This window comes from Convolutriloba macropyga, unplaced genomic scaffold (genome assembly GCF_964194025.1).
Source record: "Convolutriloba macropyga unplaced genomic scaffold, txConMacr16.3 SCAFFOLD_1514, whole genome shotgun sequence".
In the NCBI taxonomy this organism is placed as follows: Eukaryota; Metazoa; Xenacoelomorpha; order Acoela; family Convolutidae; genus Convolutriloba; species Convolutriloba macropyga.
The window spans coordinates 3,141-29,085 of NW_027453091.1; the positions used below are offsets into that span (position 1 = coordinate 3,141).

The window sequence follows — 25,945 nt, forward strand, 5'->3', positions numbered from 1 at the left end:
GACAGAGGACCAATTATTACTCCGCTGTTACTGTTTTACCTTGAAAAAGGATTAGTCTTAACAGATGTCTTCTGGTTTTTACAGTATACTCCACGAAAATGCTTCCAGTCCTTTGTGCAAAACGTTGTTGACGCACGCCGCGAAGGAGACCGAAACAAAGAGTCAACTGTCGTTGCTGAAACCATGAAGTTGATTGGAAACAGTTCATACGGGTATCAGATAATGGATCGTAGCCGGCATACGACCACAAAATATGTTAAAGGTTCTCAAGTGGATAAATTAATTAACAACAGATTTTTCAAGACCCTAAATGAGTTGCCAGAAGAGGTTTATGAAGTGGAGTTAAACAAGACGCGTATCATACATAAAGAACCATTGATAGTTGGTTTTTTTATTCTGCAGTACGCTAAGCTTACAATGTTGCAACTCAAGTACAATTTTTTCTCCTCCTTCTGCGATCCAAACAAATATGAGTTGATTGAAATGGATACAGACAGTCTGTACATGGCGCTTAGTGAGGAAAAACTTGACAAAATCATTCGACCAGAAATGCAATCGTTGTGGTACTGGATGAGACAGAGCGACTGCAGTGATAACTTTGCAGCAAACTCAAGCAGCAACTTTTTCCCACGTGAATGTTGCAACAAGCATGCGAATTTTGACAAGAGAACTCCAGGCTTGTTCAAAGAAGAATTTAGATGCTCAGAAATGATTGCTTTGTGCTCAAAAATTTATTGCTGCTACGATGAGCAATCAGATACTGTAAAATTATCCAGTAAGGGGCTCAACAAAAACAACATCGAGGCACCCTTAGCCAAATACAGAAAAGTATTGTTTGATGAGGAGCGGGTATATTCAACGAACAGGGGATTTCGCGTAGTCGACAATCAGAAAGTGTGCACATATGAACTCAAAAAAGTGGGACTGTCATACTTTTATCCCAAGCGTAAAGTCTGTGAAGATGGAATTCACACTACTCCTTTAGATATATAAGTCATTTTCTTTAGATTTTGTAAATTTTTAGCCTTCTTTCATTTTATATCTTTTTCAATTCACTGTTTACCTCACAAAATGTCTTTTGAAAAAAAATCCTTGTATTAAATAACTAAATTAGATACAAATACACATACAAATGATTAAGTACAAAATTTACAAATTTTTTTAAAAAAAGTTTTGAAAACCATTTGCATCATTTTACGGATTAATGTTTAAACAATTAAAGATTTTGGTTGTCAAAACTTACAAAACATCAGCAAAGAACTTCAAAATATGAAAATCATTTAAATATTTAGACGAGACTTTAGAAAATAACACATGTGCAAAATAAATAGCATATAAACCACACAATTCTGAATCTTGGAGTTTTTCCTGTACTAATGAACCAAAGTTTGATTTCGTCTTGATGCCATATTTTTCCAAAACTTCTCCCATCGAATCACCGTAGAACAACTTTCCATTTTTATTGGCTAGCAAAATCCAGTGGGAGCCCGGTTGAGTAGATGGATCTATGTTGATTATACAAAACGTGTTTGTAGGTAAATATCTTGGTCGAAGATCTGCAGGGAAGGAACCGAGGCATTTGAACTTTAGGTGTGGGAACCTGTTGACAACATGTAAGAGTTGTTGATTATCCATTTTTGGTGACTGATCCCTCCTTATCAATTGCAATTGAACTTATACGTTCACCACTAACGAATAATTCTACAGTATTGGTCAAATTGTTAGCAAAGTAGAGCTCTAAACGAATTCCTGCTCCAACTACATCAGGAAAATGCATTTCGACATTGGCCTCCTGTGTTGAAGTAAGATCGAAAAATAAATGAAAATGGTTTTCAAAATCCTTGTATTGAATGTTAGGACCGTCATCATCAAATTTGAGTGCTTTCATCGTTTCAGCATAAGCTCTCACGTGATTTTCTGTTTTCAAGTTTACAATAGTTTGATTCCCACGCACAATTTTAACTCGTCGAAGACCAAATTTACGAAAATGGAACGGATTAGTGTTGTATGTTCCACTGAACTCATTATTCAGATTCATAGCAATATCAATCATTCGAATTGGTTTGTTTGAAAATATATTTTCTTGTATAAACTGGTTCTGTCCTGCGGGAATGATAAACGTTTTTGGAAGTTCTTCATTATAGTAAAATATGGCAGGTTCTCGCAGCAGTCTACTTTTAAAACTTCTCATCCAGTTATCTGAGATCGCTACCTGTTTAGTAAAAAGGCAAGCTTCCAAAATTAAGGCCTCCGAGTTCAGCCCACCAGTATCGATCATATAGAACGCTGGAGATGATCGGATCAATTTCAGTCTGAGGTTGACATTTGGGAGAAGTAAAGTTTCACAAGCAAATAGACCTATTGCCAACGGACCGTAAAAAGTAAATTCATCTTTATCTTTTTGAAAAACAGTATCTGTAAATGCTCTTTTTGTAAAATCGTGCGGTTCAATCTCGTATCGATATCCTTGGCATTGAGATAAGCTTTCCTTCGTTCCTTTTGTCCCTGAAAATTCAGCAGAGACAAAAGCTTGATGAGCATAAAGAGAATTGGCACTGTGAACTTGTTCATTATTAAGATATACTTCGCAATTAGAGAAAAGAGAATGAAGAGCATTGTTTACCAATAATGTTTCTTCGGCATTATCTAAACGTGTTCGATCTCCTTTAATAACCCTTCCTCTGATGAATAACCGAGTAGAGCGCAAGTCAGTAAAAATATTACGATCAGTTTCCAATTGAAATTCGATTGTTGACTCGTTTAAGGAATTTGTTGGAAATATTTGCTGTTCATTGGACCAAAGAATGGGGTCTAAAATTGGAACTTTCCCAAAAAAGTCGAGCATAGAGTGAGACAAGGAATTCATTTTAGCCGACCGTTTTTTATAATGATAATTGAGGAAATGATCAAGTTTTTTTCTGGAATAATAACGTAAGTTGAACTTGACCAATAGGGAAGAAGGGAACAAGGTGCCCAGCAGCGTTTCTTAATTCTACATGGATACTGTGGAAGTTGGATTTGATTACTTTATGGAATCTCAAGTGTTCGAAACTGCGATAACTCAGAACTTGCGATCTCTTAAAAATCTCATCATTATGGAACTCTCGGTGTTTGAATGGAAACGAGCGTAGAAGAGGACATTTCACATCACCGACTGAATTGGGTTCAATTATATCCAAGTAGAGTAAAACTGTATGTGTTCCAGTAATATCAAAAGGGAGATCTGCCGTTGCCCAGGACTTGGTGTTGTATGATCCTTTCGAATCAGGTGGCATAACAGGTTTGTCAGCTTCAACGCCCAAGTTAGCTGCCAAACTTTTGCTAAAGGATACATTTTGAGATCCTCTATTGCAAAAAGTTAGTCTTCGACTTTTTTTGTCGATGTTGATAGAAAATTGAGGATCTAAGTTTTTGGGATGTCGTGCTTTTTTGGGTATATCTGTAAGACTCTTCGCAAATTCGTCCATAGAGTTAAAAACTGCTGGTGGAATAGCGAATACATGCTTAAATTTCTCATCATAGTGAAATGTCATCAATCCTCCTTCAATGTTATAACATATACCGGGATATGATACTTCGACTAAAGCTACTTCCCATGATCCATCCAGTTCAATTTTGTCGGGAAGAAAATTGGTGAACGAAGCCATTGCATTTTGAGGGTAAACTTGAGAGGAAGCGTTGGATACCAATTCTAGATAAAACGAATTCATGATGTTTGACTGTCCTGTGTGACGTTTGTTTAGAAAAATGATTAGTCAAGGTTCTTCAAAAAGTCTTTGCGAATTTTCTGTCGAGTAACACTTTGTCTAGTGTTTTTCCTCTTTTTCATACCACCACCAACTTGTTTCTGTATTGTTGATTTTGCAGTCTTCTTTACTGCTTTTTTAATCGAAGTCTGTCCTGATAAAACACCACCAATTTCGGGAATGGCTGACTCGATTACATCTCGTCCAATTTTTTTTGCTGCAGGTAAAACGTATTTCTTGAGAATGGGAAGAGTTGTCCTAGCGACTGTTCTAGCCAAGGCTCCAAAGCCACGCCCCCTCTGACGAGGAACTCCTTTAAAATAAGGTAGATTGTAACCGTCCATTTTCTAGCGCGACTAATTGAAAAATGATTATGCAACTCTTGACAATTCTTGTTCGTAAAAGATTCCATCAATGTTTTCTCCTTTCTGATCAACAACAAAATATGTCGGGAAGGGCGCTGAAGTATTTATTTTTCGAACTAGGAAAATTTCATGTGTATAGTGAGGTTTATATCCTTTCTGAAATTTGCCCTCTGCTAATGCCAACCTAACTTTATCTCCTACTTGAAACTTGGGCTTTGTATTTTTTCGTAGCTTCATTCGCTTGTACATGACAGTCAAAAAGTCAGCATTCACTACATCTTTGGGCGCCAACCCAATACTTCGATTTATTCTAGAGTTGATGATGTCAACAAACATTTGCAGGTCTTTGATGTAAGATAATGTGTCGTTTTCTTCCAGGTAGCGGTAAATTAAAACTTTCAGGGTTCGTATAGCTCTCTCGCCAAAAGCTACTTTCGTTTCACTATAAGTGTGATAATATTTGATTCCCACGTCCTCGCAGAAATTGGCCATATCTCCGAAAAACTCTTTTCCCTGATCTAGCCATAATTTTTTTTGGGAAATTGAGTTCGTTCTTTTTCGAACACATTTTGATGAAAGCTGCTTTCACGGCCTCTGCTCCTTTTCTCCGTAATGGTTCTACTCGCAGGTATCGAGAAAAAACATCTACAGTAACGAGTAAAAAATTGATACCTCGATTCCATCGTGATAGTTTATCCATTTGCGCAAGATCCAAGCACCAAATCTCATCAATATAGCGAGCATGCGCATTTAGCCGGGGAAATTTTCGTCTGATTCCTTTATATTTTGTATAAGAGTCTTTTGATTGTAAAAATTCTGTTAATTTCTCGCGACTGATTCCACTTGCTTTTGTTAGGTTATTGATAGAACCGAAAGCTGTTGGTCCCTTCCCTTTATACAACTTCTGCAATTTGATTCTATCTGAAACTGTAATTGAACCAGTCTGAGCCATACTGTGTCCTCAAAATGTTGTTTTTAACCAGATGTGGTCTCAGATTTAGAACTTTAAGGATTAGGAAATAATTTGGATCAACTGGAGTGTTTTTCAATTTGATTGAATGAAGGAATGTTTTTATATCAACTCCTGTGTCAACGTTGTCAACAATAATTGTATTGGAAAGTGAAATTTTCAACCGTTTGTTTTCGTATATCTCTTTCAATGTTTTCAATGTCTCAGGATATTTCTTGTAGTGAAATTCCAGGTCTGTCTTAAGTTCTTTAGGTGGACGATTGGTTTCTTCGGAACGTTCTTCTTTCGCTTTTTTGATAACTGGAAAAACAGTTTCTTCCTTTTTATAGATCTCGCAGGAGGGTTCCGGTAACTTCCGTTTTCTGGTCTCCCACAGTTCTTTTGGAACAAGAACAAACTTTTTGACCTCACTCATTGAAGAAAGTTGAAAATTTGTTCATACAAGGTTGATATATGTAACTTAATATTGTTATTCCAGCTTTCGAGCCCAATATAAGTCTTCTGGAATTTAGAGTTGTTGATTTTGAAGTGAGCTTTCTAAGTTGTTTTTGGAAGCGAAGAAACTGTTTTTTTCTTACTCCTGTGAGGTTTCCTTTAATCAAGTTTACAATACACTCACAGAGAAATCTGATGAATTCCTTAGGACAATGTAGAAGGAAAGCTGGTTGAAATTTCTTGTTGAGATTCCGAAAGAGCTTCAGAGTATAATAATTCTGTGCGTTTATCATTAATATCACTAATACGAGCACGACTGTTCGGTACGAAGAATTCTGAAGGAAATGAAGTTACATTTGAACAATATCTTAACAAATCAGGTGTAGATGGTCTTAAATCAATCATAAGGTGTCCATATGGTTCTTGTGTAGCGTCATCATACCATTGTTTTAATTATTTTCCCAGACCCAGTTGTCTTCCCAATATATCAATTTGCTGCACATCTCTGGGTGATTTGAACAAAACAATGTGAGTAGTCTGAAGCTCGGCGTCACGTCCAGTTTTATTTTTGTGGAAGAGATTATGTTTGATATAAACACAATTTAAATTTCGATGTCTACCGGCTGTCGCAATTTCGTTGAATTTTTCCGACTTGGAAAGAATGTCTAATGAGTCATCGAATATAAGTAAATATTTTGTGCCGTCATCTGGTAAGTTCTCAATTAATTCAAAGTCAACACCCTGAATGAATTCTATGCCTGCAATTGATTGCATCATTGTATCGTAAATTGTCTGAAAGTGCCTATAAAAGTATAAAATTCGATCAAACGAGGGTTGAAAAGTTTTCATTTGTAGCATATCATTAATGAAAACAGTTTTCCCAGATCCGGAAGGACCAACAAGATACATCAGAATGCGTTCCTTTGTTGATATAATCTTGTTCATTTTATGCTCTGGGATTAGGAAGAATGTAACCAACAGCACTTGATAGAATAGCAATCCAAACTGTTCGTTCGTCACAAGTTCTGGCAAAAACAAGGTTGATAATTGAAAAAAGAAGAAGTATTAATACAACTAAGCACTGGAATATTGACAAAAAAGCTGTTCGAGAGCAAGTGCGTCCACAAATTTTCCAAGGCGGTCGCTCCTGATTGTTATTATCGAAAATAAAGTCAGCTGCGTGGTTGCTATGATCTGTCTTAGAGTGCAACTGATTTTTGTTCGTGCTTAGGAAATAATGATTCACACTTTGATTAAATGGAATCGTGGTGACAATTTCAGAAAACAACAATATGCTATACCTGTTATATGTCCCAAGAAACAAAAGTTTAATTTTGAATTAAGGAATGGAACCATGTAACAGTACCCGGGACCAATATTTAGATTTGTTTTCAGGTATCCCGTTGCATCATGAAATGTGGCATGTAAACGAAAAATTTTCGACCAATTCAAAAGTTTTTCTAACTTTGAATCGCCAACCCCTATTAGTCCTCCAAAGGGAACTTCTCTGTTGATTTTGTCTAGATCTACATTTTTGTCTAAACTTCGACAGACAGCCAAAAAATAATTTTTCCTTTTTGTATTTCCAACAAAAAGTTGACTGATTTCTTTTTCGAACTCTACAATTTCCTCAATATTCATATCAAGCAACTGTTCTGAAAGAATTTAATTCAAAAAGTGAATAAATACAGACATCACATACATTATAAAAATTTACAATTACTTCTATGCACTTTGCGATTTTGTCTGGTTTTTGACTTTGTTCAGCACTGAAATAATTTCATTGCTCATTCGAATTATTTTCTGCAACACCCCAATTCTGACAGAAAGGAAGCATTTCCTTCTAAAACTGTCCTTTTCAGTCCCTCGAGTGAAGAGTTTGATGGTGAAATAACATCGATTCGGATCATCTTGGTAAAATGTTCTAGTCACACATACTTTTCGCCTAGCAGTCTCACTCAATTCCCAGAACACATCGAATTTTGCTTTTTCCTCCACATCAGTTGGCTGGAACTAAGTTTCGTCAATCATCAACTTTGCAGTAACTTCTGAGGGTTCAAATTGTAGTGCTTCTTTTATCATCTCAGGTAATTTTTGAATGAAAATTTTCAATTCCCAGACCGACAGCATCAGAAACTGATGTAGAACAAATTCACCTTCGACATTTTCGCGAAAGACTTTCAAGTGGGTCCAATTCGAGCTTGTGTTGATAGTCTCCTCTGGGATGCTGATTTGAAATTTCCGGTTGCTGTATTCTTGGAAAGACCAAAGGTTGTTGTTTCCTTGGCGATCCTCATTTGGTTTGGATTCATTGTCCTCAACTTTCACGTTGATATCATTATACAAAGAATATATGCTTTCATTATGATAATCAAACTGGGAAGAAGGAATAACTGGTTTTCCCTTATGGTTTCGTTTGCGGAAGGGGAAGGCGTAGGGTTTTTTGCTGTCAGCTGAGACTGAACTTTGATCCATCTGTGGCGTTTGAAGTAAGTAAAAGATGAGTTTTTAAGGCAAGAAAGGAAAAATTGAATAAATAAGGTAACTGAATATTGAAAACGAAAAGCAACAAATGATTGAATTGTCTTCAAGAAAGAGCTTGATAAAACGAACCAATGAAATTTGATTAAAAACGAGAACAGTTGCGACTCCGTAACCAATGAGATCATGTAGAAGAGGTCGTAACCAATGAGAATTGAGCGTGCATAATGACGTAATAGTTATGTCACTTCTATTTTTAGCAACATCACGTGAGTGACAAATGATGTCACGTGAGGGAGAATTTAGCAAAGAACACAAGCAATTATTAAGACTTATATTGGAGAGCACCTGTAGTTCGAGAAAGGAACATTTTGATGAAGTGATTGGTTCTCATCATTGTCGTTTTCTTGGATAGGAGGAAGAATGAGGTCTTGGAAATTGGGTAGATCGAAGGTTTCTGATTTTGTAGAAAATGTATCAGCATGTTTGGAGAACATGTCTTCTACCCACCACACACCGTAGTGATTTATGTCACGAGAGTACGGGAACAAAATACCTTTGCTGTCTTTCAGTGGATGAAATCCTTGTTCTTTTCGAATTCTCTCAATGGCTTGAAGATAAGTGGGGAGAGAAAGTACTGAATTGTTGACTTTTTCTTCGGCTAAGTGGAGGTTATGATGTCTAGCTGCCTCTAAAGTTCTCCACAAATCTTTCGGAAGTGTTAGGCTAGTAGTCTGTGTTTTTATTGTTACTCTTGAGCAATCCACCTCAAAGGATAATTCGATATTGTTATCGGTTATTGTTGTTTTAAATTTTGATTCCTCTTTGTTGGGAGCAAAATCTAAATCAGAATGAAGTGTCGAAAGAAAAGATGTTGAAGGAAGTAAAGGAAGTATCGGAGTATTTTGCATTTTTTAAGACCACTGATATTCAACTGAGACAAAACACAAAATGAACAGAATTTCTCGGTCCTAACTCATTTCGAGATAGATTATACAAATGATATGATTGGATAAATTTTAGAATTTTGTTTTTTTTGAAATAGTAAAAGAATCTTATGAAAAAAACTCATTATAGTAAAACAACAATTTTTTTTTTCAAAAAAAATTAATGTAAAACTTTTACATAAAAAACTTCAAAAATTGAAAATTGGAAAAATAGAAAAGTAAAAAAAATTAAAATCTGCATTTTTGGTTAAAAAACTTATGTAAAAAACGACATTTTTGAAGGAATTATGTTTTAAGAAGAACGAGTTTTTTTCAAAAAAAAAATAAAAAAATTTACATAAAATAAAAACTTCAAAACCTGAAAAATAGAAAAAAAACATCAAAATCTGCATTTTTTTTATAAACCTTATGTAAAAAACGACATTTTTCAAAAAAAAAATTCTAAGTAAATTAACATTTTTATCAAAAAAAATATTTTTTTTAAATTAAACTCAAAAATTCGAAAAAAAAAATGAAAACTATTTTTTTCGAAAACCAATAAATGGAAAAAAAAGAAAATTTCAAATTATGCTTTTTTCATCAAAAACCTTATGTAAAAAACGACATTTTTCAAAAAAATTTTTCTAAGTGAATTAACCTTTTTGTCAAAAAAAATTTTTTTAACTAATCACAAAAATTCGAATAAAAATCTTTTTTTTCGAAAACTAACAAATGGAAAGAAAAGAAAACATCAAATTATGCTTGTTTATTGAAAAAGCTTGTGCACCTGCTGGATCTATCCGATAAATGAATTGCTTCCTGGACACAAAAAAAGGTTAAGTAGACAAGATTAGCTGAAGTGCATTAGAGCGGATGCATTTTCCTGGGGTAATTAAGATAATTACCCCCGGGTAATTACGATAAGATGACAGCTCTATTGTTCTCACTCTCTTTTTTAGGTACGTCTTTGGAAAATTGATGAAAATAGGCTATAGGTAATCTTTATACATAGGTACGTCCTTTTACCCCCCCCCCCCCCCCCAGGTCTGCTTACATATAACTACTAGATCACAAAAATTTCCCGAAGTGTGATCTAAACTGTATCCTAGAAGTTTTCCCTGGAAAAGTCACTCGAGAAATCAAATCACTCAAGTCAGCGAAAGAACGTTCTAAAACAAAAGCAATCGGTCAAGCAAAAACATTTCAGCGGTTAAACATAAATAGCGGGAAAAGCGTTGGGCGAATTACTCTCTCAAAGCACTAGCGAGGGTTTGCTTTGGTAGTAACTACCTTTTTAGCGGAGCGAGGCTGGCTTAAGGTTAAGAGAGCATGAAGAGAAGCACGAAAAAAAGAAGGATCAGTTTTTTGGTGAGAGGCGCGGGCCGCTTAAGGCTATGAGAGGGATGAAGTGTGTGTGTGTGTGTGTGTGTGTGGGGGGGGGGGGGGGGGGGGTGAAATCGGAGGGGGCAGACGAGAGAAGGGGGAGGGGTGGAGTGAGATCCGCGAAAAAACACGAGTCTAAACCTTCGCGCCATTAATTTAAGTTTTCTCAGTGTCTTCGGTGATTTGCACACTTAGAAAATAGTAAGGATCTAGTAGAGCTGCTCATCGATTCAGTGCACTCCATGCACTCCAAGCTTTGTCTGTTTATCCATTTTCGAGGACAAAAAGGAGAACAAAAAATCGCTTAAACAGACCTCGAGACTAATATATATGCTACAAACTTTTTTTGAGAGCAACTAAAAGCACATACCAAGGATTGCGTTTTAAAATCTGATCTTTGCATTTATTCACAATGAAACGTAAGTTTGCTAAAAAATTAACCCTAGCTCGTTATATTTTTGGCTGGCAATTTTTGCATCTGGATAGGACCAAAAATTGATAGGATTATCATCATTATCGTGTTGCTATAAACACTTTTTCTGGAACTCAAAAGTGCTCCGCCGTGATCAGTAATAATAACTTCGGAATAAATGTGTCTTTAAATCTCTTTTGGGATCTTTTCCGTTTGTGCCCCCCCCAGCTTAGTGGGTGCATATTATTTGCAGCCCCCAGACGCCCGTGCCATAATTTTACATAATGATTTACTATGTAATTGCACGTGCTCTGTAACTTTGGGGGGGGGGGGCGCATAACGTACTGGGGGGGGGGGGGGGGGGGGGGAGGCACAAACGGAAAAGATCCCTCTTTTGAATAATGGATAAGATTCTGTGGTCCTTAGCTCAACTGGCAGGGAATTATCAAATGCATTATTGGATCTTTTCTGTTATTGCCGACTCAATACATGCGCTTAAGTTTCAAAATGTCTTTATATACGTGAATCTGTTCCGTTCGTGCCCAAGCTTAGTGGGTGCATATTACTTGCTCCCCGAGTCCACGTTCCGTATTATTATATTATGACTCACAAGGAAATAGAATAGCACGTGCTCTGTAGCTAGGGTACAAAGCTTAGCGGCGGGGACAGGGTTGTAAGGTCACAAACAAAAGGAAAAATACAAATCATTATATATTAATATAGCACGTGCGTTTGAGGGTTTCGCGTGATATAAACCCACCAGTAAGCTTGGGTGATTAGTGGGGGAGGTTGGTCACAAATAGAAAGATCCGCATTGTATAGTATATTTGGATCTTTTCCGTTTGTGCCCCCAGTACGTTATGCACCCCCCCCCCCCCGGTACAGAGCACGTGTCATTACATAATAAACCAGTATGTAAAAATATGGTGCGGGCGTCTGGGGGGGGGGGGGGCAAATGATACGCACCCACTTAAGCTTGGGGGGGGGGGGTTCAAACGGAAAAGATCCGTATTTTTTAATATTTTTACCTGCCATAGTGAAGTTGATCCAAATGCCAATGACAAGTTTTAAACTATCCTCGCTGTACCTAAATCCACTGCTCATTACAATGTGCTCCAGTATTAAGTAGACTGGCACAAATGTGCCGGAGAGAGCCACTCCATCCACAGCCAGGATAGTGGCCACGAAGTATTTGGACTCTAGGAAGGGGAATGCGTAGGGGGCACTGAAGAGGAAGGAGTTGATCACTGTTGCAATTGTGCTCCAAAAGAAGATGTACACAGCGTAGCCTGAAAGACATCGACATAGGCCATTTCATAATATGACCCTCCAGTTACAAATGTTGTGTTGTTATATAGCACATTACTATGTAAAAACAATGCACGTGCGTCTGGGGGTCATATTAGCTGAAATTTTATTTCCGACTATTTTGTCACGACAGGACTGCAAAATATATTGCTGTATACAAAAAATTTGTCGCAAACGAGGACACCAAATTGTCCTGTAATAATATTAGTTCTAAATCTTGTCTAAATTATTGTCTTAACTATGATCGCATTATATCAAAGCACCAATAAAAAGTCCCCATTAAATTCATTTAGTTCAACCTTGATTTTAGGAGAACTCGAATAAATTTTTGGGTCTATTCTGTCTCTCCTCCAGTATGTTTTATGACCCCCAGTTACAAATTATATGTTGTTATATAGCACGTTACTAGATTAAAAAAAATTGCACGTGCGCCTGGCGGCGTAAAAGATATAAGCACACTAATCAAAAGTACTCAAGAAAATGATAAAACTAACATTGAGAATGAAGTCAAAAGTAACAAAATAATTCACCCAAAAATAAAACATAGCTGGCACATTGCCAGAAAACAGCCGCAAAAACTTTGTGGATCTGCCGTCTCAAAAAGATAGAAAATGAAACGTATTAATAGTTTTCTAGGAAAAAATTTTTTTCATAGTAAAAGAACTTAACAGTCAAAGAATTCATTAAAGGATGAGATGTTAGATCTTGATTAAGAAACTATATAACTTACTGCTCCTTTTAATAGTTGCCCTCAAATAGCCTGCATTAGAGTGACACATCCTCACTTGAATTTATCTCTTTGAATTAAAGTAAAGAGAAGTCAATTTCAGAGTGAGGAAGTCACTATTGAGAAGGTAAGTCACGTGTGAACAAAAATTTATTCACGCCAACAAACAAAGAAACTCGCTCCACTAAGAGTGAAAAATCACCTCACGCACGCAATTCAGTTGAAATTGCATGAACGAATGAACAAAAATGGTCGTAACGAAAATCTTGCAACATAGCCGACAGACTTCCGGAATAGCTGCGACATAAACTTGCGTGCTGTAAAATAAAGATAAACGGATACAGAAAAAAGTTATCGCAACCAACTTTTAATCAAAGGGGGTGTACATTTAATAACAATTTTGGGTCAAAAAATTTTTGAGGACGTGGAGGTTTGAACCACAACCCCCGGCGTAAGAACCGTATGCATTAACCACTAGGCTACAAGTCCCTTAAGCTCTGTTATAAAAGAACCAACTGTGTTTTAGCAACAGACTTAAACTCTGAAACGCGACCAAATTAGTTCACGCGAAAAGCAAGAAATCAAGCAGGAAAAAGTGACTGAAAACGTGATGCGGCAATGTTCTAGAACAAAAAGTAAAGAAAAAGAGCGTCAAACGACGAAACAAAAAAAAACCAAGAGCACCACAATATAGCTCCGCTCAGCTTACAACTTTGGAGCTACAATAAAAAAACCAAGAGAAAGCGAATAATAGCCCCAGCAATCGCTTAGCGGCTAATAAAGCACACAGCTGAAAAATTCGCCCGCGCCCCACACATACACACACACACGTACATACATACACATACACACACAAACACACACATACGTTCATTACATGAATAAATGAACACAAAAGCCTGATTTGAAGTGAGCTTGACGTCACAGTTCGTAACAAAAATCTTGATAAAATCTAGAGACCAGCAGGACATGTACTGCAATTCAAAAAACTGTACAAAGAAAAGTCGCATGAAAAGACTAGCAGGACTAACATGATTGCCAAATTCGTTGGAAAGCTATTATAGAGCGTGTTGAATAAAACAGCGTATTAACCGCAAAAAATTTAAAAGAGCATAAAAACCACCAGAGCATACAAAACAGTAAATGACAAAAAGGCTTGAAGCTGCATCAAAAAGTGCAATAAATGCTCAAATAAGATCCCTTTTTAAATAAGAACTTCGTCAATTAGAGGGAAAATGAAGCAAAACTGCAACTTCTCTCACCAACCGAACATTTTTTTAACGCTACTTTCTCTCGCTCCATGTTTAAAAAAAACAAAAACAAATTTTTCCTTCTAATTTTGAATTTTAGTTAGCAGATTGACCTGAAACTGGGTTTCCACGTGCAACATTGTTTATTAAATCCTGGTTTTATGGACGCTACACCGATATAAACTGATTTGAGTTCCGAATCATAGCTAGCAGATTGCCAAAAAATCAGCCGAAATAGCTTTGTAGATCTGCAGCTTCAAAAATATAACAGACGGAAAAAATATTCTCATCAATCCTTCAGATGCTATAATCTGATTCAGAAAAAGTATTGTATTGCTGTCTTTAGCTGATCTCCCAGCTTCAAGAGTAACACAGACTCAGTCGACCTTATCTGCAACTCAGGTGAAGAAAAGTCGATTTGAAAGCAACAAAAACAATATTGATAGAGAAGAGTCTCGCTTGACCATAAATAAATCACCCTCAGGGGCCAAAAACTCCACTAAGTCTAAATAATGACATTATGCAACATAAATCAGTAGAAAATGCAGCCTAATTGTCGTGATAAACGTATTAAATAGTCTCCATGTGCACCCGGGAGGCTATTTAGTTTCGTTTCAGCTTTGATTGCATTGATTTACTGTGACAATAGAGGCCGGACATTCTTTGAGTAGCCGGTTACGGGGGCTTCTAGATTCCGGCAGAAGGTATTCTTTTGCGATAACCGCTGAAATTTATTACAATATTGGAATAGCAATACGAATCCGTCAGTTGCAGCCTTCACAATACTGAATGTTATTAAAAAGCATTTGGCGCAAGAGTTCTTCGCATTTGTTGTGTTCACATAATTCGAAGCAGCCACATTTACCACTTCTGAGTTAATTACCGTATTCAGTTAATCCGCATGTTTGAGTGATTTGCTGTATTCTTGCTTGAGTTAAGAGAATTTCCTACTATATGTCAAAGCGAACTAAAAAGCTTGACACCGATTTGATAGAGAAACTCTGATGCCCTGTTTAACAGACAACTGCCTTGTTCAAACGAAGATGTGCGCTCCCTCGAGCTTCGATTGTTCTCAAACGCTTCTCTGCGTATCTTGCCCTGCTAGTAGTAAAGCTGACAGTCAAAAGACGTATTCGTCAGCTGTTACAAGTTCAATTAGACACGAACAGCAAGCTCGCGCCGCAATTATTTACAAGGGTTTAGTAGGAGCAGGTACGCAAGGATGCGAAAAAGGTGAACCTCGTAGTGAAAGGAACTAAACCGCCAGATTTAAAAACGCACGTAGCTCTTGTCCAGCAGCTAGCTAAAAAGTCGATGTTAAAATGGAAGCAAATTATATAGAACTGATAAGAATAGGAAAACCCGGGAATCCAACGGGCATCAGTTATTATTACTGAAGTTTATGGAGCAAACGAAACAAGTCTGACAATCTACGTAACTGTCACGCCATCGAGTATTTATGTCGCCCGATTTAACTCCAGCAGCGCGCGTTCAGCAATATAATCTACGATTTGAAAAACGGCAATTGTAAAGCCAAAATCCTGGAAACACTTACAGGAGTAGATGTGGTCGAGTTTGCGAGGAGATATGACTAAATTCAGTGCTCGCTCTCCACCTCCGTACTTCTCATGAATGTGCAGAGTATCCTATCTATTGAAAAGCGGCCGTCATCTTGTAGCCATATGTCTATGCAATCTACTGCAATTGCTTGTCTAACTTACACTTGGCTCGATAAATCGATTAACGATAGTACTGTTTTTTATTGGTAATCCGTACTCTGTAATTGCAAGATCAGATCGAGCCCACGGTCATCACGGAGGAATCTTTGTTGCGTTTAACAACAATTTCTTAAAAGTTATCGAAATCATATGTTCCTCAACATCTGAAAACGATTGCTTCGTACGCTAGCCTAACGTTTTTTCTTGTCCTATTCCACCTTCCCCCAAGAATCTCGCAGATTTCAAACCATTGGTTGCACAGCTCAGAATTCGCGCAATCATGAGTGAAGTAGAAAACAAATTCCAATTGACAATCTCAGATACAACTTCCAATAGCTTGCAACATCTAGAGCTGAACGCCGGATACGAAATGTGGCAATCGTAAGCTAGCGACTCCGTGATGCGCAGATTATGATAAAGTTTTTGCATCGAATGAGGACACTGAAAACCCATTCGATGAGCAATAATTTAATCAAAGGCCTTCAAAATTCAGAAATATACAGTCATGATCCGAACAGCTTGACCCTCAGGTAACAAAAAACAAGGTATAAAATGTTTACAGATATGTGTGGGTTGATCAAAAAATTGCGTAAAAAGTAACTGCTCGGTTATAATCTCCAGGAGCGTTTGCTCATCCGAGTGTGGTGATGAGATACGCCACACTCGGAAGAGCAAACGCTCCTAAAGTTTATAACCGAGCAGTTACTTTTTACGCAAACAGTTGATCAACCCACACAGAGCTGGAAAGATTTTAGACCATGTTTTTTTGCTCCCACAACTAGCTTTTTGTTATCAAAGGGTCAAGTTGCTCTGATCATGACTCTATATTTCTGACTTTTGAAGGCCTTCAATTAAATCATCGCGTGCCGTTTTAGTGTTCTCATTAGATGCAAAACTTTACGACTGCCACAATTCGCATCCGGCGTTCATCTCTAGATGTTAAACTCTTGGAAAGAACCCTTCAGATGAGTGCCAATCCGAAAAGCAGAAACGAAATGATGCGCCGTTCTTCTATATTTTGGCAACCATGTACTATTTGAACTCTGCGAGAAAAGGTAAAAAGAGTAACATTCAAAGGCTTGAAAACGGATTAACAATTTTGATAGATATGGATGAGTAAGTATTTCTCAACAGTTAAAAGTTTCAGCACCAATGACGCCTTTTCCTTGCTTCAAAAGTTGAATGGCAATAGCTATCCGCATGGTAAAGTTTTTTACGGTAACAGTGGATTCAAATGATTTTGATAAATCCAATCTTTTAACCGTTACTTTATTTCCAACCTAAAGCAACCTTTTCTACCAACGCTTTACGATTTCGAAAATTGGACAAGCTCTCCGAAGTTGAATTTAGCGTGAACGATATTCAGATCAAGCTTGCTAAGCTGCCCGAAAGTTCCATAGCAGCTTGTGACGGGGTATAACCAACTATCTTGAATAAAGCAGATGATACAATTTAAACGTTATTGTACCATATTTTTTAACGTTGTTAAAGCTCAGAAACGGCCGGATAATTGGAAGTGCGTCTTTGTCACGCCAGATTTTAAAAATGGACCAATTGCTAAAGTAAAAATTATCGACCAATATCTATACCTCCACGGATTTCTCAGAGCTTCTCTTTGTTATATACGGAAAAATCAAGGACCTCAATGCCAGGCAGCAAAGATTTCCCCAGAGCACTCTACGGTGACCCAACTGGTCATCTCCACAAATTGTATTTGAATTTCGACGAAAATGTGGCGCCAGTTATTGTATATTTAGATTTTTGCAAAGCGTTTCACTCAGTCAATCATTCCTGTCTGCTATTTCAAATTGCATCCTTTAGGTTTGACAGAGACTTTGTGACTTTGCGCACCAGGGCCAAATTTGAGAACAGTCTTTTCGATGTCTTGCATGTTAGTAGTGAGGTGCCGCAGGAAAACGTATTAGGGCCTATCCTGTGCTGAACTTATATCTATGACAACCTTTTATCTTGCAGATGACAAAATTAATGTGCAACAAAGAATCAAGCTTACCCGCTGTTCAAAGTGATTTATACGCGCTAAAACTGTGGTCAAATTGCAACACTATTAACTTCAATGCTAACAAATGCAGTTATCTTCAATTCAGCAGGACTTCAACAGATTGTTTAATTATTGGAAGCGACGATATATCTCGAGTTGATCAAATCACAGATTTAGGTATTGAGGTCTCCTGCAAATTGATGTAGAGCCATCATGTTAAAATTGAACTTGTGAATGCTCGGAGAGCTCGAGACTATTTGAAGCATAACGTTCCATACAGTCTGTCCTCTGGAGTTTAATTAAATTTTTACGTACCTTGCGTTCTCTGTTTTGCTATATGGCTACCCTGCTTGGTTCCCGGACATTATCCATCCCCGCAGGTTAGAACTCTTAAATCTACAAGGTCTGAGATGATCCTTTGGATCTGGGGACTATGGTGGCTTGTTTTTTACATCAATTTTCCTGGCCGTTACCAGTTAATTCAGAGTGATTTACGCTTCTCTGCTATAATGAACGAACAAAATTTTCTCAAGTTTAATTATTTCTTCGAAATTGAGACCCGGAGTGTAAATACTTGTAATATGGCACTGGACCGTTTAGCCGTGTCGCGAGCAAAACATATTACGGAGAAGTCCTTCTTCCGAGTGCAAGAAGTGGCCAATGACGCAGCTGATCTCCACAGAGTGTCGGAGTGAGAAACTTCTAATCGAAACCCTTATGTCAAGATCGTATACATAGGTGTCTAATAAGTTAACGAAAAAGAAATTTCGTTAGACATTAATAATACGTGCTTGTACTTGTGCTTTAAAATGTAGATGTAGTATTTGCGCAGGATAGGCGATACTTTAATGTTCTTAATGCATTTTTTTCATTTTGAAAATTTAACTTCTTTTCATATAATAGCAATACTTTAATTTGATAATGCTGTATTATCCTACCAAAGATAATTAAAGGCTTTTACCACTAATACTAAAAACGAAACGCCTATTTGAAGTGATCGTAACGTGAAATGGTCGTATCAAAAATCTCGACAACAAGGAGATAGAAGGCCAGATATCGCTTTGCAGTTATTAAAACATCTCCACTGACTTATCGCTATCACAGTAATTTAATAATCTGTTTTAAGGCCAAATGACATCCAAAATTTACCAAAGAATTACAATAATAGCTACAAGATTGCCAGAAAACATCATCAACTTAGCTTTTCAGCACCGAAATTTTTAATAAATAAAAGCTGAAATGTGAAGAGCAAAAATAATTTCTTGTCTATAGAAGTTATAGAAAAATCGGCAAAAAGTTTGAGCCGGATTCACTTGTTGAAGTGAAAAGAGTAATTTTCAGAATTCTTAAGTTATTTATGGATGCCAACGCTATGACCAAAAACACTGGATGGAAAAAATAAAATTAATCAAAACCAGTGGCAAAAGATAGCTGACAGATTGCCAGAAAATAGCCACGAGAGCTTCGTAGACATGCAAATTCGAAAAGAGAGAAACAGACAAAAAAATCTTTAAATGGCTGACATATAATTTGATTAAAAAACTGTATAACATACTGCTGCTTCTATTAGAAGCTCTTAAATAGGCTCCAATCAGAGTGCCACACACAGCTTGCTCCATCAAAGGAGAAAATGACATCATGCACACAATTGCAACAATGCCATGAATGAACAAAATAGAGATGCGTTACAAAATACAGAAGTAATCGTGACGCTATAAGGTCGTAACAAAAATCTTGACAAAAAAGAAAAACAGCCAGTAGATTGCCGCAAATAGCCTCAATAGCTTCGTAGATCTGCACTCTCAAAAACATAGAGAAAGAAACAGACTAAATGCCGAGAAGTTACACTTTGATTAAGAATCCGTTTAACTGAATGCCGCATAATAGCTTCCCTTAAATACCCTTAAATTAGAGTGCCACGCACTCACTTGACCTTATCTCTTCGAATTAAATAATGAAGACAATTTTTGGGTTAGGAAGTCATTTTTAAGAGTGAGGTAGGTCACGTGCGACCAAAAACTGAATCACGCGAACGACTAAAATAACTCGCGACAGGCCAAATGACACCAAAACTTAACAAAGAAAAATTGAAAAAGAGCTAGATGACAATCAGAAAACATCAACTTAGTCTTTAGGTACCAATAAAAAAATAATGACCGAAAAGCAGAGCTGAAATCTGAAGCGGAGCAAAAATATTTTTATTATTGTGTCCAGTCGAGTTATAGTTAGAGTTAGTCTCAGAAGTTAAAGTTCAAAAAATTTTACGAGTTTTTTTAGCAAGATTGTATTGTTGAAGTGAGCAAAGTAATTTTGCGTTATTACATTTTTTTACAGATGCGACAGCAAGGACCAAAAAGACTGGATGATAAAATTTTTTTGATAGATGAGACACTTCCCATGTAGAACTTTTTTTTGCACAATAAATGTTTTTTTCGCAAGATTTAATACCATTTTGGCAATTATTGCTGCAATTTTTAAGTTAGTAAAAGCAGTAATATTAGAAACAAAACCGACTACTGTCGAGATCATTGCTCTCAAACGACCGATGAGAGGCGGGTCTTTGACTGCACGGGGCTCTTACGCCATAAGTACAAGTCTCCAGAAGTTTGTGAATCGCATACAAGGAGACTAGTGAGCTGAAAGGCTCTAAGAGAACTTAATGCCCGCTGGGCGCTACCTGTTTTTCACTTTTTTGAGGACGAAAAGTCAATGGGTCAGACCAAAAAGAGGTCAAGCAAAAAATCGTACCCGAAACATAGCCGGCAGATTGCCTAAAAAACAGCCGCGATAGAAGCTTGTGGCTTAAACGAATTGAAACAACTAAAGAAATAAGATAGACAGATTGATCACCAATTCCTTAATAGACCACTACAATTTTTGGTTACATTCGACACATGAGCTGTATGGGACACATGAGCTCTATAAGGAAAAGGCCTTAATAGTGCGTTTTCAAAATTAAAATTTGCAATCAAAAACTCAAGACACTAATACCCAAGAATTAGGGTATATACGTTTGGCGCTACTTAGATGAAAATTATTGACCTTTAACTAGTAAATGTTCAAAAAACTAAGTTCATTAAGCGAGTTCAGAAGTAATTTGTTTAGTGAGGTAAGTCACGCAATTGATCTAAAAGCGGAACAAATGCCGTCACGAACAAATTTTTAACTGCAAAGCCGTAGAAATTACTGAAATTGAAAAAATCAATTGCAAGAAGTCCGGTCGCAAGAAGAAGACAAATCCTGACGTAATCATTCACTAAACAAAAACTACACATAGAACTGACAATTAGTGAATTGCGAAAAACCATTTCCACAAAAACTCAGATAAAAAAAATATAAAAAACTGGAAATGAATGCAAAATACAAAATGTGAACAAAACACTCTTAACGAGAAATTTGGTTCAAACAAAAACTAGGCCTAGAATGAACTATGAAAGGATTGGGAAAAACCATTTAGAAAATCCTATCCGAAAAATTGAAAAAAATACCCGGCAGATTGCCGGAAAATAGCAGCTGGAAAGTACATTCCCATAACCAAGATTGGGATTGACTGCAGAGAAAATAAAAAAAATACTTTTGTACAAATAATTTAAGTGCGAACTATTTTGATGTCATTTAGCAATAAGCATTAGAGATGGTAACAAAGAACATAGTGAGACAAACGGGCATCTAATATTGGAATTTATGGGTTCATCCCGTTTGTATTTCTGACTTCGTTTTTGATACCGACTCTGTTCATTTTGAATTGCTTTGCTAAGCAACTGCTGTCTAAGACAATTTTAGCAGAATAAGAGGAGTGAAACTAGCCTAAAGAAGTCAAAAAGATTTCACACAACAAAATGTTGAACACGCTGTGAATTGTGGTCAAGCGCAACTGCTATGAACTCAAACTGCCAACTATATTCCTCTATTACTCATTAGCAACCTGTCATTAAAAGTCGATGAGTCCTCTCTTTAATAATATTAAATGATAGGACAAACAAAACCAAAAAAATTGTAATAAAACTAACTGAAACTTTTTTGATAACATTTAGAATGAAAGTCACAAAACGCAAAAGCTGCTGGAGGATACAGTTATATCAGTTAATTGAGTTCTTAATGACCACCGTTGAGAGCTAATCAATGAGACTAAGTGATAAGACAGCAATAAGTACTACAAACGCAAGCAAAACTTTAAATTACTAAAGAATTTTTAAAAAAGAACCAGCGTAAAAGTCACAAAAAACAATAGCTATGAAATAAAAATGACTAGCTTTTATTGAAGCCTTTAATCAACCAATGAGACCTGTCAATAATGACATGGGAGTTGAGAACTCAAAACTCAAAAAAATCGATAAGTATTATTGAAAACAATTAGTGTCAAAGTCATAGAAAGCACTAGCAATGAACAAAAGGCTTAAATCGATAAACCTAACCCCTATTAGCAGCATCAGAGACCTTTCCCTAATAAGATAGATTGATAAGACTTCAAAAAGTACAAAAAACTTCCAGAACTCAAAACTCACACAAAAATTTAGCAGAAGTAGGGTCAAAGTCATGAAAAGCACTAGCTATTAACTCGAGCCAATAATTAGGTACTTTTAGCCGCATTGACAACCAGTCAGACCTTTCATTGATTAAACTACGTAATAAGACAACAGAAGTTTAAAAAAAGGGGGCAAAATGTAAAATTCAGTAATATTTTATGACAACAAATAGTGGCGAAGTCATAAAAATTCAACCGAAGTCAAAAAAAATTCAACCAAAGTAAAAATAGGCACAAATAGAACATATATGTACCGTCTCCAAATTACTGAAGGAGACGCAACTCTGAAAACAGAAGTCAAATTGACGCACCTGATAAAAATCCATCTTAAAAAACCGCCAAATTGTTCAAACACCAATTTCTCACTCCACTTCAAAGGTATTTTAAACATAGCTGGCAGATTGCCAGAAAAAAGCCGCAATAGATTTGTAGACCGGCAGTCTAAAAAAACAGTAAAAAAGACAGACCAAAAAAATTCGTCTTTTCATTGAAGGCTGATCTCTTATATTTTGATTAAAAATCTGTATAAGTTATTGCTACCTCAATTAGCTGATCTCAAATTACCTTCATTTAGAGTGACACACACCCATTTGACCTTATCTCTTTGAAATAAAGTAAATAAAAGTCAATTTCAAAGTGAGGAAGTCATTTTTGAGAGTGAGGTAAGTCAAGTGTGACCAAAAATTTAATCACGCGCATGAACACAAAAACTCGCTCCACTAAGAGTGAAAAATGACGTCACACATGCAATTCAGTTGAAATTGCATGAACGAATGAACAAAAAGTGGCTGTGACGTCATATGGTCGTAACAAAAATCATGACGACGAAATAAAAAAAACCAAGAGAAGGCCAATAATAGCCCCAACTATCGCTGTGCGGCTATTAAAAAGAGCCATGCCTCAAAGCTACTCGATTTTCACTCACTTTACAATTTCAGTGTGACCAAAATCACCACTCTAACTTGACTTCTCACTGACGTGAAAAAGCTAAAAAAAAACGTGAACAGATCTTAAAAAAAAGACATCGCACCAATACAATTCAAATTCTTTGAATTGAAAAAAATTAGGAGCGCTATAATAGCCAGCTGAGAAGCTGAGGCGGCTATTAAACAGTAAAAAACAAAATGAAATTGCCGCATCTGAATAAAAAAACCACAGCGATAAAACGGATTTTTGTTCAAACACCGTTTTCTCATTCTAGCTTAAATTTAAGAGTGAAAAAAATTCACGCCGCAAAACCACTCGCTTTTTCGCTCCACTTCCAGTTTCGGCGTGACCAAAATCACTACTCCAATTGACTTCAAGAATCATGAAAATGTGTGAACATATCTTAAAAAAAAGACAGCGCCCCAATACAATTCAAATTCTTTGAATTGTAAAAAACCACGACTTCCCCAATAATAGCCGCTATCGCTTCGCGGCTGTTAAAGACCAACAGGACTAATATAATTGCTACAAACTTTGCTTGAGAGCAATTAATCATATTAGCACAAACAAGAGTTCATAACGAAATTACAAAAAACTCCAAAAACAGACCCTAGATGCACAATAACACACCCTTATCCACAGCATATCCAACAAACTGGGTGAATATTGCATAAAGAGCACCCATGGACAGAAAGAAGAGTCCGGCCGTGTCTCCGTCCACATTGAACGTCTCCAGGAGATAAGGTGACAGTGCCACGTCAAACAACCCGAAGGGGACAGAACCCAGCACGAAGAACAGACTGACAAGCCAGACACCTGGATATGAAAGAAACTGGGATAAAGCTGCTCCAGTATTATCAGAGGACGCATCGGTTTCATTCCCTTTTCGACTGGGTAGGTCTTTTGGAGTCAACAGATTCACATCTGACGATTGCTCACTATCTGCAGCGTCTATCAAGCTAAAAAGACAATTCATATTGGTGAAATAAAAATTTAAAAATGAAAATATGCACTCCAAAAAACACAATCTGCCAGACATAGATTTAACATACAATTGCGAAATGACAAAATATTAAAATTATAATAAAAAATTTAAACATTCAGTGATTTGCATCTACCGAAATTAGCTTGTCAAAAAAAATTGTTCAGTAAACAAAGAGATCAATCCGATTATAATGACTCATCCGAATACTGATCAAATCGATGACCTGGTCAAGGTACAAACAGAAAACTTGCTGTAAAGGATACTGTAGACAACGCAACAGTATTAAAATCATCAGTATGAAACAGTCATCAATTAACTCACCAGTCATCATTAACTGCAGCTTCACCACTTTCTTCCGTATCCTCCAGGGTAGAGACTACCTTGTTAACTGGGCCAGAGCTTGTCCCTGATGGAACAGTGGCCATTGCAACCAGTACAAACACCAGCTCAATAGCCCCAGACACAAGAAACGGGTACATGTACCCTCCTAGTGAGTACACCCCACTCCCGATCGGAGGTCCTATGGCAATGCCCACACCCACGCCAGATTCAATGAGAGATGTAATTCTACCAGCATAGGAGGGTGCCAGAGTTGTCAGAAGGGGAACTCCAGTTGACCAGAGCATACCAGCCCCAATGCCCATAACTATTCGGGAGAAGAAGCACATGGATGCGTACCACCACTCGCCTGAAGAAGGCATAAGTGGACATAAAAGTGAATTGAAAGAAAACCCTATAAAAAACTAACTTGTTTGAGAAATTTCCTAAAAGACCGACCGCTAGGTTTCAGTTGTTCCCTACTTAGCTCGAGTGGCATAAAACACCACAATCCATCAATTTGATTTATGATGAAACGTATTTATTTATAACAAATAACGGAATTTTTCCATCGTTTGTTAAACAAATATCGTTCTAACTCTTAATTGCTAATGATCTCCTCTGTCAACGAGCACGAAAAATCCAATGCTTAGCGCGTACTTGGATTACATATCCCTTAGTTCTTTCGTCAAAGCTGTCATTAGATGATAAAACATACCCGGTCCCTGGCCTAGAACACCAAAGCACATGTTAGCCACAGCTCCCAAAGTTGTACCACTGATAAAGAAGAACTTATTCAGCTCCGGTTTCGCCACCAATGGCAGGAAGGCACTGAAAATTAGAGTTGAAAAATCGAAACAGCTGCTAATTGCTCCAACTTGGAACTCTGTCAGCCCTTTCCTCAGCTCGGCTTCGTTCGGGAAAAAGGGCGCCAACTGGGAGTAATTGATTCCCTCAGCCACGAACAGCATCAAAGATACTCCCAAAGCTATCAAGACTGTAGGAGTCAATTCAGAACTGTTCGCCATTTTGATCAGTAAATCTTCTGAAATTTCTTAATCGAAATATTCATAAATTGTTGAAGCAGTTGCAGCTCAGTTGAGATAGAATTACAGATAATTCACCCGAAGAGTTGCCCAGTTGACCTATAAGAACAATAGAGGCTTCATTTGTTGACCTTAGATTAGTATTGCTTGGTTCTGCTGCGAAGGCTGATAGTATTGCTTGATTCAACAATGCATTGCTACGATAATATTGCCCGTTCGCTGCCCATGCCTATCTAAAACAAAGATCATAACATCAATTTCATATTCTTGCGACAGTCCACCACCTTACATGGCTGTTGTTAGATTTTGCGAGAATATTACAAGATTCTTCTATCAAATTGTATAACCTTAGAAGTCCTGCAATATCATACAAGACATGTAATGCTAGGAACGATCGTACAGGATAGGCATTGATTTGCAACAT

General features: G+C 37.0%; 1 protein-coding gene across 1 annotated transcript; it reads right to left on the reverse strand.

The window, feature by feature from the left end:
- Positions 1 to 4,117: 4,117 nt before the first annotated feature.
- Positions 4,118 to 25,751, reverse strand: LOC142358046 (MFS-type transporter SLC18B1-like). Its single transcript, XM_075409520.1, has 5 exons — positions 25,194 to 25,751; positions 24,479 to 24,845; positions 23,803 to 24,131; positions 11,689 to 12,007; positions 4,118 to 4,553 (listed from the first exon to the last, which is right to left on the reverse strand). Exons 1-5 carry the CDS (start codon positions 25,501 to 25,503, stop codon positions 4,118 to 4,120), a joined length of 1,761 nt encoding a protein of 586 aa, XP_075265635.1. The 5' UTR covers positions 25,504 to 25,751.
- Between the last annotated feature and the right edge of the window lie 194 nt (positions 25,752 to 25,945).